This window comes from Myxocyprinus asiaticus, chromosome 6 (genome assembly GCF_019703515.2).
Source record: "Myxocyprinus asiaticus isolate MX2 ecotype Aquarium Trade chromosome 6, UBuf_Myxa_2, whole genome shotgun sequence".
NCBI classification, from domain to species: domain Eukaryota; kingdom Metazoa; phylum Chordata; class Actinopteri; order Cypriniformes; family Catostomidae; genus Myxocyprinus; species Myxocyprinus asiaticus.
The window spans coordinates 16,073,498-16,089,734 of NC_059349.1; the positions used below are offsets into that span (position 1 = coordinate 16,073,498).

General features: G+C 38.4%; 1 protein-coding gene across 1 annotated transcript in view; it reads right to left on the reverse strand.

The window, feature by feature from the left end:
- Positions 1-1,634: 1,634 nt before the first annotated feature.
- Positions 1,635-16,237, reverse strand: part of LOC127441992 (adenylate kinase isoenzyme 5-like) — a 105,695-nt gene continuing 91,092 nt past the window's right edge. The window contains exons 9-14 of the mRNA XM_051699618.1: positions 12,422-12,464; positions 11,930-11,974; positions 8,971-9,134; positions 6,887-7,003; positions 5,726-5,920; positions 1,635-2,393 (exon numbers count right to left, since the gene is read on the reverse strand). Coding sequence (XP_051555578.1) covers positions 2,328-2,393; positions 5,726-5,920; positions 6,887-7,003; positions 8,971-9,134; positions 11,930-11,974; positions 12,422-12,464 — 630 coding nt within the window. The 3' untranslated portion in view covers positions 1,635-2,327. The remainder of the gene's footprint in view (positions 2,394-5,725; positions 5,921-6,886; positions 7,004-8,970; positions 9,135-11,929; positions 11,975-12,421; positions 12,465-16,237) is intronic.

Genomic DNA, 16,237 nt, shown 5'->3' on the forward strand with positions numbered 1-16,237 from the left:
TGCAGTTGTTCCTAGCAGTTTTAAGAATGCAATTCTACATCCTTTGTTAAAAAAGCCTTCTTTGGATCCGGCAATACACAGTAATTATAGGCCAATCTCTAAATTGCCTTTTATTTCTAAGATCTTGGAGAGAGTTGTCTATTCGCAGCTTTACTCCTATCTAAATACATTTGACATTTTAGACACATTTCAGTCTGGCTTCAGACCCTTGCACAGCACTGAATATGCATTGCTCAAGGTTACTAATGATATTTTTCTCTCCATGGATTCACACATTGTCTTAGTCTTATTAGATCTTATTGCCGCGTTTGACACTATCGACCATAGAATTCTTCTCAATCGTCTTGCGTGTAGGGTTGGCATCCAGGGTACGGCCCTCCAGTGGTTTGCCTCCTATCTAAAAGATAGGACATTTTCTGTAAATGTAGGGAATTTCTCTTTTACATCAGCTCATTTACAATGTGGCGTCCCACAAGGGTCGATTTTAGGACCCTTATTATTTTCTTTGTATATGCTTCCTCTAAGCTCTATTTTCCAGAAGTACAGCATATCCCATCACTGTTATGCTGACAATTCCCAATTTTACTTACCAGTGAGCTTAGACAAGAAGTGTTCATTTGATAACATCCTAAATTGCTTCGAAGATATTAAACATTGGCTGGCAAACAATTTTTTCAATTAAACGAGAGTAAAACTGAAGTTCAAATTTTAGGTCCCCCTATGTGCTTCTTACCTAGCCTGGCCGCCCAGTTAGGTCCTCTGTCATCGAATGTACAAGATCATGTAAGAAGTCTTGGAGTGATTTTAGATTCATCATTACTTTTTAATAAACAAATAAGTGTCGTCGTCAAGGGTAGCTTTTTCCACCTGAGATCGATCGCTAAAGTCAAACATTTTCTTTCCAGCAAAGACCTGGAAATTGTGATCCACTCACTAATTTCATCGAGGTTAGATTATTGTAACTCATTTTCCATTGGCCTCCCTCAAACAGCGTTATCCCACCCACAGCTGGTTCAAAATGCAGCAGCTAGGCTTTTAACAGGGTCAAGAAAGAGGGATCACATTACCCCTATATTAGCATCTCTACACTGGCTTCCCGTTAAATTCAGGGTCGATTTTAAAATTCTGCTTTTTGTTTCTATATGTCACTATATGGTCTCGCACCCAAATACATAAGTGATCTTCTCTTCCCTTACTCCCCCACCAGAGCACTCAGATCTTCTCATCAACTTCTTTTGAGTGTTCCTCATTGTCGCTATACATCCAAGGGTGATCGTGCTTTCTCTGTGGTGGGTTCTAAACTCTGGAATAGTCTCCCTTACCATGGGAGGTCAGCTCAGAAAACTTGGAGGCGGTTCTCAGCCAATGGTGTGACTTTGGGCAGGACTACCTGTTTTTTGACCAATGTAAGGTCGGGGAGTGATTGTGAAAACCATTTTAAAATTAAATTTGTGATTTATGTTTGATGATGCTCAGAAATAGTATACAGCTGCTTAAATTTTACAGCTGAGAAATGACTTGAATAATTTGTTCAGTCTCCTTTCCCACACAAACCATTACCCTCGATAAAAACATTATCTTTAGCTCTCAGTTACTCTCTGAAGAAAAATTAAAACACTTAAACATATGAAATGTCTTTATTTCACTCTGCTTGATAAGGAAGAATACAGTTATCAGACCGCATTGTGAAATTAATACATTTATAATAACTGTACCCAGACTATAACTGTTTCCTCCTTTAGCTCAGTCAATCCTGCATTTAATTAAGCATACAATGGCAATAAATTACTATTGTGGCATGCTTGGCACAATGTAAAGCATGAAATTACATAAATTATTTATAAAAACACTCTCCAGTTGCTGGTTCTTTCATCCCGATCTGTTTAGCTGATTCCAGTACTCAAGGTTAAAATACTGGTTAAGTGACATGGTCAAAAGACACCATAACTTTCCATCAGACTGCAGTAAACAAACTAAACATGTTTAGTAAATTTAGTAATAAACATATTGTGAATGTACACAACATGTACAGAGCAGAGCTGTACCACTTAATAGCATTTAGCATAAATGTTCAGTACCAAGAGAGAAACACATTTGGTGTGCCATGGGTAGATTTAGTACGCTGGTATATACAGTGAAGAAGGTTGGCGTGAAATGAAAGGTTGCCGGGAGCCTGCAGCTGGTTGGTAGTTTTTCAAGTGGACTTGACAGAAGCTGTTATGTGAGTGTGTGTTGAGTAGTAGTGTAAATGATTAATGCAAGTCAGTCTGCATTAGACCTGTATGTGGTGGTTGAGTCCTCCAGGGGGCAGTGCGATTCCAAAATCTCTAGCAGGAGTCCAAGACCAGACAGATCTGCTCAAAGACATCTTCCGGTAGCTGCTCAGCATCAATCTAAACAAACACAGACACGAATGGCTGTTAGAAATCTTACGCTGAAAAGTAGGGCATCAATCCACAGGAGAACTGTCATATAGCACTAAATCTAGAAACATGCAGCTGCTCTGAATGCATGAAGAGAAGACACACTGGAGAAGATGCATCTTCATGTAGCGAGTGCTGTGGAAAATTAGTCTGTAAAATGAACACCTGTCCGATTTTTGCTTATAACCATCACTGAATCATCAGATGTAAAGATAGTGTAGCAAACCCATTTTGTGTAAATTAAAAGTGCATTTTAAACACCTGCACAGACTCATTCTAAACACTCATTCTATAAGTCTATAGCTCATTACCGCAAGACAACTGGATTTTAAAGCTGCTTTGCTACAGATATTACAAAAATAATGTAAGAAATCACTATCTTTGTGGGAATTGGTCATGAATCGCAGGCTATTTTTTTTTCACACTCCTACTCTAACAGAACCACAGTGTTCCCACACCTTTTGTCTAATAAATATCCATGACTTTTTTGTGATTACTAAGATTTTAAAAATGATTTTATGTACAGTACATTGCTTTGGCAAATTATAATTTCTGTGTCACTTATCTTTGGAATTAACAGATTTAACGGATTAGTGCACACATTTCTATGATAGGTCAAAAATGTCCTTGAATTGTAGCTCAATGAATGAACATTATCTAGCCAATGAAATGTTTTAGAGCAAAGCATAACTAGACAAAGTCTGTTCACTATAGAAATCTCCATGACTTTTAAGATTGTATTAATGGTACTATCAAGGTTCTTTAGACATGTACCACACTGTAAACCCTAATGTTGTCATTAATGTAAAAATCAAGTTGTCTTGATTCAATATTACTTGAAATGTCAAGTTTTGGGCTCACAACTCAAATATCTATATTCCTTGAATTTATTTTTCTTGAAACTCCATAGACATAAGATTTGAAGTGTAAGCAACTCATACACTGTAAAAAAAAAAAAAAAAAATCCAACATCAATTTTGTCAGATAAGCTCAATTTTAAAAGTTGATTGAACTATCTAATGTCGAAAAAAGTGAGTCAACTTTATGCCATTTAAGTCAGAGCAACTTACATTTTTAAACATTGAGCACATACAATGTCAAGTTTGGTGGTGAAGATAAAACATACAGGCTTTTGAGCATGCTCAGTTTGATCATTGTCCCTCCAACACCCCCCTATTTGAAGCTTTGTGCACATCTGTGAAATGGAAGTTTAAATTTTACTGTTGTAAGTCTATAAAGCCAGGCTCTACCACAAAAAATCAGGAAATTGGGAATTTAAGTCTTTGTTATCTAAGGACGTTATTTATTTGTTAAAGTCATGGAAAGATCTTGAAAATTCATGGGTCTAAATCTGGGGGAACCTTGTAAGGCTGAGCACTATGAACTACACATTGTTGCACCTGCTACTGAGCATGCCCACTGGAGAAACATTGTGGCTGAAGACACTACCCACAATCTCCTGTGCTTGAATTTATTTAAGTGTGTTTGGTCAAAGCATGCTGACTTATGAGACATGTAAATAATTAGTAATTATTCTTTTGAATAAATTGATGTTTTTTTTTTTTAATTATTATTATTATTTATTTTCTCCCCAATTTGGAATGCCCAATGTGCTCTAAGTCCTTGTGGTGGCGTAGTGACTCGCCTCAATCCGGATGGCGGAGGACAAATCTCAGTTGCCTCCGCGTCTGAGACCGTCAATCCGCGCATCTTATCACGTGGCTTGTTGAGCGCGTTACCGCGGAGACATAGCACGTGTGGAGGCTTCATGCTATTCTCCGTGGCATCCATGCAATTTGGCCAATTTGGTTGCTTAGGAGACCCGGCTGGAGTCACACTCTGTTTTTAATTTTGTTTTGCTGTAAAAAGTTTTGTTTAAAGCCACCAGCAGGGAAATTAGTGTTTGCTTTGATGAAGTTTCTTTATTTATAGAGATGGCTCTACTTCTAAAAGTTTGAAATACTTGTAACCTACACCATCTTTTAAGTTAGACGAACTATTTGGTCTCTTGGTGGGGCTCATACATGATCTTATGTCAAAATATGGATCTGCTTGAAAGAATGTTTTATATAATTTTCAAGAATATTGAAAATTATGGTCAGCTATACTTAAAAATGCAAGTTTATTGTACTTAATCATTGATATTTTTGAGTTCACTGAACTTATTGTATTAAGTTAATGGAACTTAAGATCCAACTTGAAGTTGAGTTGCCTTATTTTTTAAGTTTACTCAACTTTTTATTTTTTACAGTATACTATTGAGTACAAAATTCAGGCTATGGGCCATAATAACCATAATCCCTTGCGCTTTATTTAATTGTTTCCTTGGTCAAAGGGAATATATGGGGGCATTTAAATAGTTATTATTAGGAATTCAAAGAGATGTGCAACTTTATTTGAGCTATGTTATTGTTTGATCTAAATTTGAGTCAATTCAATTAAAAGTATTAAGTAGAAACAACAATATTTAATAAATAGCAAAGTTGAGTTTAGTCAACTTGCATCTAGTTACCTTAAATATTTAAGTTCATTCTATATGAACACCAAGTTAAGTGAACTTAATTACACAAGTTTTGGAGACACTGTTACTCTATTGATTGAGTAAATTTTTCTCAATTGAATTAAGTCAACTTATTAGGGTTTTCAGTATATGGTAGTACCATTGTTTTCTTTGAAACACCATGTACCATGGTAGATTCAGTATCATCACATTTATCAAAGTACGATGGTATTACCATCTGATACCTTTGTTGTACCATGTTACAGCTACTCTACTTTTGTAAAGGCTAAGTCTGGATTTTGGTCCTTGCACTGGCAGAACTGGTCTGATTGACTAAATCCTGCTTTATACTGTATGTCAATATTTCTTAGCTAGCTTGCATTTGGTCAAAGGATTTATCTTCATCCACTCTGACTTAAAAGACTGCTTCCCTTTCAAAAAGATCAGAGAATGTTTCAAATAGAAATCAGATGCACTACGGCCAGTGAGATCCCTGAGCCACTTTCCTTGATTTGACAGAGTGAAAACTCGGTGACACGACAGACCCAAATCTGGCTAACATTGAGGTGCTTTGTGTAGTCAAAATTATACTTAACGGAGAGGAAACATATTATAGGTTGAGATGCAAGTACTGGAGCAAAATCATGCGTATTCAGGTATTGATGCAAAAATGTTCCCCTTGAAATTAAGGTCAGAGCAGCCAATCAGAATGCATCACTCAGACATCTCTGCTGGATGAATTCATGAACTGGTTCTAGATATAGGTTAGTTCTTAACCTAGCTCAAACTGGCTATCTCTCACCTTGTGTAGAATTTCTCTGTGTTTATAGTGACCGATCACTGGATTGACCAGACTGCAGAATCCATCTACTCTACGGCGAGTGTCTCTGTCTCGAGCTTCTTTAGTGTGCAGACTGCAGCTGGCCCTCTGCTGCAGCCGTCTGCTCATGATGTCTGCAGAACATTCCAGTAACAGCACTATATCAGGCTGCCCTATCTGAAACACACACACATATGCACTGTCAGATCTAGTGCAGTCACACAACTTCCTGTGATTACAGGTGTTTAGAATGAGTCTGTGCAAGTGTTAATTTATGTGGTGTCAGTTTTGATGTCAGGATTATACAAAAATAAAATTGTAACATTTTAATGCTTCAACATATTGAAGCAGATTGTTCAATTCTGTCAATCATTTATTGCATTTTTTGCTATTTATTTTAATGTATTACAATTTCCTACCAAAGTGGTCACGCTACACTAGACACTCCAGTTTAACCTGTCTTAAAAGTGTACTCAGTAATTTTTTGATTACGTTGTCTTGGCTGTCTTACACTGACCTCTAGGGGCCTGGATGCAGCATCATTCAAACACATTAGTTTTCAGTTACTGATGCCATTGTAGAAAGTCACTAATTGCAGTCAGCCATGATTAATTTAATCCAAGAGTTAAAGTTTCCAATAACAGGATGGTTACTGAGATTAAGAAAGTAGTATTAGACCGGTCATGTGATCTTAACATGGCAGCCTCCATGAGGGGACCCTCTCCTTGTAGAATAAAGTGGCTTTTATAAGGCTGCTGATATGGCTGGAGTGACTGGAGTTTTTATCTTATGTGAATGGTCATGATTTTATACACGTTTAAAAATTACTATTAATTTCTTTAGGAGGAACATTTTTTGTTTTTGTTTTGTTTAACTGAGTGCACCTTTAACAGTATATCACCTGTAATAACTTAATGAACAGTTGGTCATGAGTCTTTTAATCTCCAATATTTTAAGGTATTAGATTAGTGGTATTAATTCCACTATTCAAAAATGACAATGCAACCGTTTTCCTAAATGCTACTGTTTGACCTCCTGTCCATTCGCCCAGCACTATGCAGTAAGATGTGCTAAATTTAAAGGTACGCCATTGTCTACTGCAAAAATCTTGGCACGGCTCTCTGTTTCCTGAAGAACACTGACCTTGTCTTCATATTCTTGCGCCTGTTTTACATTCTTCGGGAAGCCAGTGACCAGAAAGCCCTTCCCTTGACGCACAGTGGATGCCATGGACTCACACAACAGATCCAGCAGTGTGTCCTTCAAACACACACACACACACACACACACACAGATGAGACAATTCAAATGTAGAAACATACATTATATGCACATCATTAATCAGAAAGGCTGTATGCAAAATGCAGTGGTAAGAACACATACTCAGAAAGTGAAACACACACATTTGTTAAAAGTGAGAAGTCGAATGTCTGGGAACTCAACTAAAAGTAGTTCATGGCTTTTAATGATAGTCATGTTGCTAGGCAACAACACTGTAACATAAATCATCTGATTAATTCTCAATTACAACAACAAGAGCCTTTCCTCTTAATGATGAGGGAGTTTAGATAACCTGACCTTATCTAACCTGGGTTAGACAGAAAAATAACTATGGACACTGAAATCCCTGCTTAATTAACTGTGTTTAAAATATATGTGGTGGTAGAATATATAATGATGTGCTAGTTCCCATGCAGAGGAAAAACCTTTGAAGATTCTCCAACCGATCATAGCACAGCGGTGAACAGAGGGAATCTGACTCTAATAGACATTCTGAGCTACATTCAGTAAATAAAGTCAAATTTGACCCAATAAAAGTTGCAGTTGTCTAATTAATCTTATCCACCTTTTTCCTGGGAGCCTTAATGGGAAAACATATGTGGGTGTGACTTCAACCGGAAGTCGTTCTATAGCATTCGCTGACTTTGGCTGCAGTCATTTTAGACCCTGTTTACAGGTGGCATTAAGACACGTTTCGGTTGATCCGATCGCAAATGGTCAGCACTAAATATAGTTGTAAACGGAGTGCAAAACGTTTTGTGACTGGATCACAAAAAAACAAACAAACAAAAAACATACACAGGTAGTCAAAAATTCATGTGACCACATCGCATTTGAAGTGTAAACACCGTCCTGAATGATGCGTCCCAGACGGCTGCAAAGTGCCACCTCTCAATTAACCGCTGCGCCAAACAAAATTTAAACTTATGTGCGTATTTAAAAGAAAATAACTGTCCTATCAGACAACTTGAAAAAGCGATTACATACCCAAGCACGAGAACTTCACGGCTCTTCCTCAGTGTGTCTGTCTGATATTAACATGCAGGGTGACAAGATGACAAGCACCCACATTTGAAGCTGAACTAACAGAGGTACTCCACTAATACAACAGATAATTTTGCTCGAAATGTTACGCTTCTGCTTAGATTCTATTTATTAAAGTTCTATTATAACATAACATTTACAGCATTTATTGATCTTTGTTAATGTTAATTTATAACTATACAATTGCTCATCGTTCGTTCGTGTTCGTTCATATTGCTAATTCTAAAACAAATGTACGTTTATGTTGAAATTAACATTAACAAATATGTATAAGTTATATAAAATTATTGTTCATTGTTAGTTCACGTTAAATAATGTAACTAACTAATGTTAATTAATACAACCTTATTGTTAAGTGCTACCTGTTAATTTAAAGGCTACCTTAATCCTTTAAGCTCTGAGGGTGTTTTTAAAGATTTCCTGTTTCAGTGGCATACCAAAAATTAATGTCTTATAACCTGAAAAAACAAAACAAAAAAAAAAACAAAAACAAGGAGGGTCAAATGTTTGGTATCATTTTAAAGAAAACTTTCACACTTGAGTAAAAAATTACCTTTTTTTCTTATTTTTCTAATTTTACATCATATGTCTCAGGGTCTTAATAAGGTAGCTCAAAAAACTGCTTTTGTTTTGTTCCCAGTCATGTCAACTGTAACTGAGTAAAATTTTGTATTAATAAAACAAAGAAATCAAAAGTTATAGCTAGTAAAGATTCAAATACAACATTCATACACTGGGTTTATTTACAGTCCCGCAGCAACCCTTCCCCAACCCTAACCAATCACCCTACTACATAGATTGATATCAAATTAGTGGATCCTTGTTGTCCTGTGTTTGTTGCACAGTGATGGTGAAGCAGATCATTGTAATTTATAGTAATGGACTTTAACATGATTGTGAACCTCAGGAAGCTGCTCTCCTCTTTCCAGGAGGTCTCGGAGAAACCGTCCCCTCTCGCTGTGTGACTGCAGCTCGCTGCACAGGATGTCCCCGGGACAAAGGCGTTTCAAACTGTATCGTTCCTCGATCTTCTCCGACTGCAAAGCCTTTCCCGATCCCGGACCACCTTGACAAAACAACCCACACACAGACAAACTGTCACCGACAGCTGAGAACCTGAGAAATAGACCTACTGTGAAAAAATGAGAGAAAACTGAGACACTGAGAGGTGGCAGAGATTGCTCTAGATACAGGGGAACAAGGGCCAGAGCCTAAGTAATTGCCTGTCTGGGGAGATGTGAGGTGGGTTCTCAGCAAATATCTTATCATGTGCAGCTCAGACTATCCATTAACCCACCCTGCCCCTACCGTCTGACCAAACTCCCATAGGCTTTCATTAAGATTCTTCACACAACCCAGGGCAACCCTTATTTGTCCAAACAGCCCACACACTTCCCCAACGCTACAGAGTCTTCCACAAGCCGCAGATGTTGTCCATTACACTCATTATGTGGATATGGCAGCAATGTTTTCACACTTTTAAGGAATGCTTTTTGAAAAATCCAATGCCAATTTCTGATTTATTGGAAGAAAAGACAGCAAAGGTGTAGAACACCCTTGCTTAAAATGAGTCTGGCTATTAAGTCCAATCTTTAAATATTCTTTTTCTTGACAGGTACCACTGTGCAGGTACAGAGTTAACATCTCAGTTTGGTTGGTCGAGTTCACTCAATACTGTCACTCACCCATACCATCAGTTTCAAACCTGTCCATCTGATACACTAACGACAGTCAGTAACAGGCATATTCAGAATACCATTAAAGGAATTAAAATTCTGACATTATTTGCAGTTACTTTTTCGGCTGGACACAAAAGGAGAATACAAGTTAAGCTCAATCGACAGCATTTGTGGCATAATGTGGATTACCAAAAAAATTCATCTCATCTCGTCCCTGCTTTTCTTAAAAAAAAAAAGCCAAAATGGAAGTGACAGTGAGGCATTTACAATGGAAGTGAATGGGGCCAATTTTTGGAGGGCAGAAATGTGCAGCTTATAATTTTATAAAAGCACTTATATTATTTCTTGTTAAATTTCATGTATTATTTGAGCTGTAATGTTGTTTAAATCATAATTTTTGTTGACATTACATCATCATGGCAACAAAGTTGTAAAATTGGCTATAACTTTACAAAGGAAAGGTTAGTTAGCGATTTTATCACACTAAAATCATGTGAACATGCATATTGTTTATGTCTTGTGGCTATACTTTTGAAACGTTTACGGATTGCCCCATTCACTTCCATTGTAAGTGCCTCAGACTGTTGCTTTTTTTTTTTTTTTTTAAGAAAAGGAGGGTAAAGTCAGAATACATTTTTATGGTAATCAATATTATGCCACGAATGCTATTGATTGAGCTTAACTTGTGTTGTACCTGGAATATTCCTTTAATTATATGAAAAATATTGCGTAAAATTTTTTTTTATGCAATTACTCATGCCCCTGACCTGTACGTAAATTCCATGATAAGGAATGTTCCTACCACCAGACCAATTCAAGCTTGATGTACCACACTGATGTTTTTATGAATATGTGGCAGTAGGGGGCAGTCAGCGCAACTCCAGCTGTACAGGCAACACGCCTCGTCAAACTCAAACAAGAGCAGGATGCACAGCCCTCCTCAGATGCACTCAAGGCAGCTGAACGGAGCACAACAAAATGCAGGGATCTCGAAAGTTTCAAACTATATTAAAATTGATAGTGTCCTAAAAACACAGCGCTTATGATTAGATACGATGAAAACTAGTGACACGCGATACAACCAAAAGCGTCCGTCTGACGCACGAGTACATAGACCAACAATTAAAAATAGTGCAGGCAGAAGTAGGCCAATAATAGGGTTGTGTTTAATGATATGGAATAAAACCATATTTTGACTTTTAAAGGCACCTTTTGTTCTCTATATATATGTCTCTATATTCTTTACTTGTCTGCTGGCACAAATGTACTGTACATGATGTAATGTATTTAAACTGTCTGAATTATTATATTTATTCTATATTATTATATTTATAGTTATTTAAATAGTTACATATTAAATTATATTTATTTTGTATCCTTTCTCAGTAAATATTTAGTAAATATTATCTTAGTTAATTGTGATTAATTTGATTAATTAATTGGCACATCATGTAATTAAATTGATTAAATAATTTAATCAACTGACAACCCTAAAAAGAGCTCTTTAAACATTCTCTTGTGATCCACAGAAAAATAACAGCATACAGGTTTGGAACAACAAGAGGGTGAGAAAATAATGACATAATTTTCATTTTTGAGTGAACTATTCCTTGAAATTTCCAAGCACTGTATCTCACTCATTAACTTTTCAATTTGGGACTGAACAGAGAACAGAAACACAGACTGTACCCACCTGGTTCCATTCAAAAAGCTGCCAAATAGATCTCTTCGTGTCTCCTTTTCCCCACAAAGAGACGTAAAGCTTGGCTTTTAGGTCACTTAACTACGCCCCAATGGGCTGGAGCTTTTGAACAAACATGAGGGGAGGAAAGCCCTGAGTACACAAAGACTATCTTGCCCTTCTACTTTGCATTTATCCAGCACATGAATCGAAGATGAAGTCTGCCACCCGTTCAATTAGCAATCTTATAAGGGAACTTAAGAAGTTTTCACCTGCCCACAATTTCACACTTCACACTGTGCTGCAAAAGAAACCTGGTAATATTTGCCATTATGTCCATTTTAAATAATGAGCGTGTTTGCATCAAAACATTGCTTTTTGGGCTTTTTATTTGTTTTTGTTTTTTTGCTAAGCACAATAAAATGTGGCTTTCCGTGCAAACAAGACAAGTTGTTTGTCTATAAGCAACACATGCTAATGAAGTTTCATCAACTAACATACCGATCACAAAGATGACCTTTGGTTTCTTGCTTTCCACTGGAAAACCTGGTGGCATATTAACAAAAGCACAGTTATTACATTAAAATCAGATAGAGGAAACATCATTGTCATGTCATACAAACCAATTAATGTTATAAATGAATACCAAATATAACAAATGCTTCTATTTCACTTTCAACTTAATGCCTTTAAATGTTATGCATCACTTAAAATGCAGCACCACCCAGACATTTACCTAAAGAAACATCTAATATTTGTCAAATTTGACAAATTAGAAGCAGGAGAAATATTTATTATTTGTTCTTATTCCAAATATATATAATAAACACATATTAAGTACTACATATGTATATGTAGAGTATGTGACTTCTCAGACATTTGGCACTGCTGAAACAAGCAGGCATCTTCATGAGCCTGTATTTATCCTCTACTGCGTCAGCTATATAACAAGACACACACATGGTAAGATTAATGGAAAGATACTGCACTTACTTTCTGCAATAGCCTCTGCATATCCAGCCACCTCTTCATCAGACTGCCATAGAGAAAGATTAAAGAAAAGGATCTTTAATTGATCACAGTCTTGTATAGGAATAAATGATCAAATACTCCTCCAGAGATCTTCTGCACACTGTCACATTCAAATACACAAAGCGCAGAATCTGACCTACAAATAAATTAAATAATTATAATAATAAATACATTTTTCATATCAATTATTATTATAAATATCTATGTATTTATTCATTTGTTTGCATTACAAAATTTTCAGTGGGCTTAATGGTCCTAAAATAGGCTTTCTTATATTTTCTTTTTAATTTTGGGGTGAAATATGTATGACTCAGACACTTTTTGGGGAGATTCACCCATACAGTTTGCACCGTGCATAAGTACACATCCTCTTAGAGTATTTATACAAATATAAGAGATAAAAGGAATTTGGTATTCGTGGAACTTGTGTCGTCACAAGGACCAAATACATCTGCATATGCAAAGCCTATTTTTCGTCATTGCACACTTGGCCCCACCCACTGGTGCTCAGTCAGTCAGTCACACAGGTGAAGTGGAGAGAGATTGGGCCTGTCATGGGAGATTCATCCAAAGTGGACTTACATAGGACACCTTCATGTGCCTGTCTGGATTTAAATGTTGTTCTAGATAAACATGTACAGACAGAACTCTTTGACCGCTTGATACATATCTCGGGCCGAATTTAAAAGGTGCGGTGTCAGGTTACAACTCTGAAGAGGAGAATGCATCATGGATGCGTTCTTTCGCCCATCTGCTCTATTTTTAGTTGTTGGTGTATGAAAACATGATGGAATGATACTGGAAACTGGATGTGGATGTGTCTTCTGCGTATTTTAGAGTGTATGTTCGGCTCATATAATACCACTCATAATACGATTCAAACTTTGCAAAGGAGCTGGTATTTAAAGATGGGGCAGTTAAAAACACTTGGATGCGATCGCAAAATCCATGAGTAAACAGTTTCATTCATGAATATTTAATATGTCATGACTGTGTGTTTATGGTGCTGACACCCTGCCTACACCGGGCGTGTCCGTTGACCCAACGTGATGCAATGGCTTTAGGCTGTCTACATCGGGTGCATTAACATGAACTTTCTAAACTGTGTTTTTGTGTTGTTGGCAGTAGTAGCGCCAGCACGTGCAGTGCAAAATGGAACGGGACATCTGTTAACTGTTGAAGCGACACTATGGATGCTTTCATTGACCTTATTTACAGCAGCATCATCTTTGATTTTTGATGGGAATGGCAACGAGACTGTAAGTGGTAGACGTACAGTCATTTCAATGGAATGTACTGCAGTTTAAATTGTTTTTGGATTGTTCTGCAGACAAAACATTGAAAGAACATATTTTCAAGAACATTCATTAGACAGAAAACTCCAGACAACATGAGCTGTGGAAAATCAGATATGATCTAGGAGCATTTTACAGCTTTATACCGTGCGTGCCATTTAAGAGATGCACGGCTATCCCTCACAGCCTCGTTGTCATTCCCATTAAAAATTAAAGACGGTGCTACCGTGAATAAGGTCTATAGTAGACAGCATCATTTATTATAATGAGTTATTTTTTTCTTTTTTTTTCTTCCCTTTTCTCCCCAATTTGGTATTCCCAATTCCCAATGCGGTCTAAGTCCTCATGGTGGCGTAGTGACTCGCCTCAATCTGGGTGGCGGAGGACGAATCTCAGTTGCCTCCGAGTCTGAGACCGTCAATCTGTGCATCTTATCACGTGGTTTGTTGAGCGTATTATCGCAGAGACGTAGCGTGTGTGGAGACTTCACGCTATTCTCAGCGGCATCCACGCACGACTCACCACGCGCCCCACTGAGAGCAAGAACCACACATTATAGCGACCATGAGGAGGTTACCCCATGTGACTCTACCCTCCCTAGCAACCTGGCCAATTTGGTTGCTTAGGAGACCTGGCTGGAGTCACTCAGCACGCCCTGGATTCGAACTCGCGACTCCAGGGGTGGTAGTCAGCGTCTCGCTGAGCTACCCAGGCCCCCCCATTATAATGAGTTCTATTGCTTTTGACGTGACTCTCACGTCCGGGGTAGGCAGGGTGTGAGTGTTAAAAGTTGTGCTTGAGATGAACAGTTTAATATATTCTGAAGCAATATGTTGGATGTGTGTTATGTGTAAACCCTGACATTTACTTTTATAATGTTTTAGTGCTTATTCATTTTCTTCCAACTAAGTTTCAAAAATGGTTCTGTTCGAGGGGCTGAACGATGTTAGCCAATCATAACAGTGGTGTTTATGTTAAAGTTTTAAGGAGGCACTTTTGCCAAAACCGAGTGTTTCAGACAGAGGGCCAGAGACAGGGTTCAAAATGAATATATATTATTAAATTATGACAATTTTGGTGTAAAATAACTTTACTAACATTATCAGTGGATTTCAGGGAAGATAATAAAACCATAAAAGAAGAGCATTTCATGTCCTCTTTAATTTCAGTGGTTCACAGTAAATGTAATCCTGTATTAAGGATAGTGTAAACATGCGTGGCTCGAGACTTGACCTGAGCTCAAATACTCCCCCGGACTGGATTAGTATTGATAGAATAGATAGGAGGAGATGGGGAATTGGTGGGATGCCGGAATTTCTCAATGCTACGTAGAGGTAAGCAGCTTTTTATACTCTTACTTTGGCTGTGTGATGGGTTGGATTAAATGAACTTGCTCCTCCTGAACCTTGTTAATAAAACTGCATTTCAATAGTTCACAGTTAATGTAAGCCTGTATTAAGGATACTGTATACATGCGTGTCTCACTGTCTCGAGGCTAAAGACTTGACCTGTGCTCGAATAGCCCCCAAAAGAAGCTTATAAGAAGGACAGCGAGTCTTTGGCTACGGAGCCCTGGATTTAGAAGGAGATATGTGTGTGTGTGTGTGTGTGGAGGGGGGGGGGTGGAGGAGGTAATTTGCCTATCCTGTGAGTGATAGGTAGGTGTGCCAAAGAGTATAGAATCGAGCTGGGCTGCTAGCGGAGACAGCCTCATGCTAGGGTCCGTGTTGGGGGATAGGAAGCAATGGGGCATGCAAGTTGAAACACTGAAGAGACAGTGGCGTATTGGTCACAGAGAAATTAGCTCAAGGAGTGCTGTTGTACGCAGGAGGGATCGTTATGCCCTAATGTGGGGGGCACCTCCGTGAAAGGGAAGTGTCGCCCCGGACAGAGGCATGAATCCTGACTGCCTAGGCCGACCTTAAATCTCCCTCCTGGCTTGGTTCAATGGATGAGCTCGTGCGGCAAACGTGTGAGCCCCGTGGGAGACTTGGTGACCACTCGAGCAGGCAAGCCCAACCAGCATTTGAACGGGAAGGGCACTCACAGCAGATAGGGAGAGATTGGAGAGGGAATGCAAGTTGAAACACTGAAGGGACATTGGCGGTATCAGCCGCAGAGAAATGAGCTCGAGGAGAGTTGTTGTGCACAGGAGGGATCGTTACGCTCTAATGTGGGGGGCACCCCTGTGAAAGGGAAGGGTTGCCCTGGACAGAGGTGTGAATCATGACCGCCCAGGCTTACTTTAAGTCTCTCTCCTAGCTTGGTTTGACGGATGGGCTCGTGCGGTGAACAGTGCGAGCCCCATGGGAGACTCGGTGACCGCTCGAGCAAGCAAGCCCAACCAGCGTTTGAATGGGAAGGGCGCTCACAGCAGATAGGGAGAGATTGGAGAGGTAATGCAAGTTGAAACACTGAAGGGACAGTGGCGGTATCAGCCGCAGAGAAATGAGCTTGTGGAGAGCTGTTGTGCGCAGGAGTG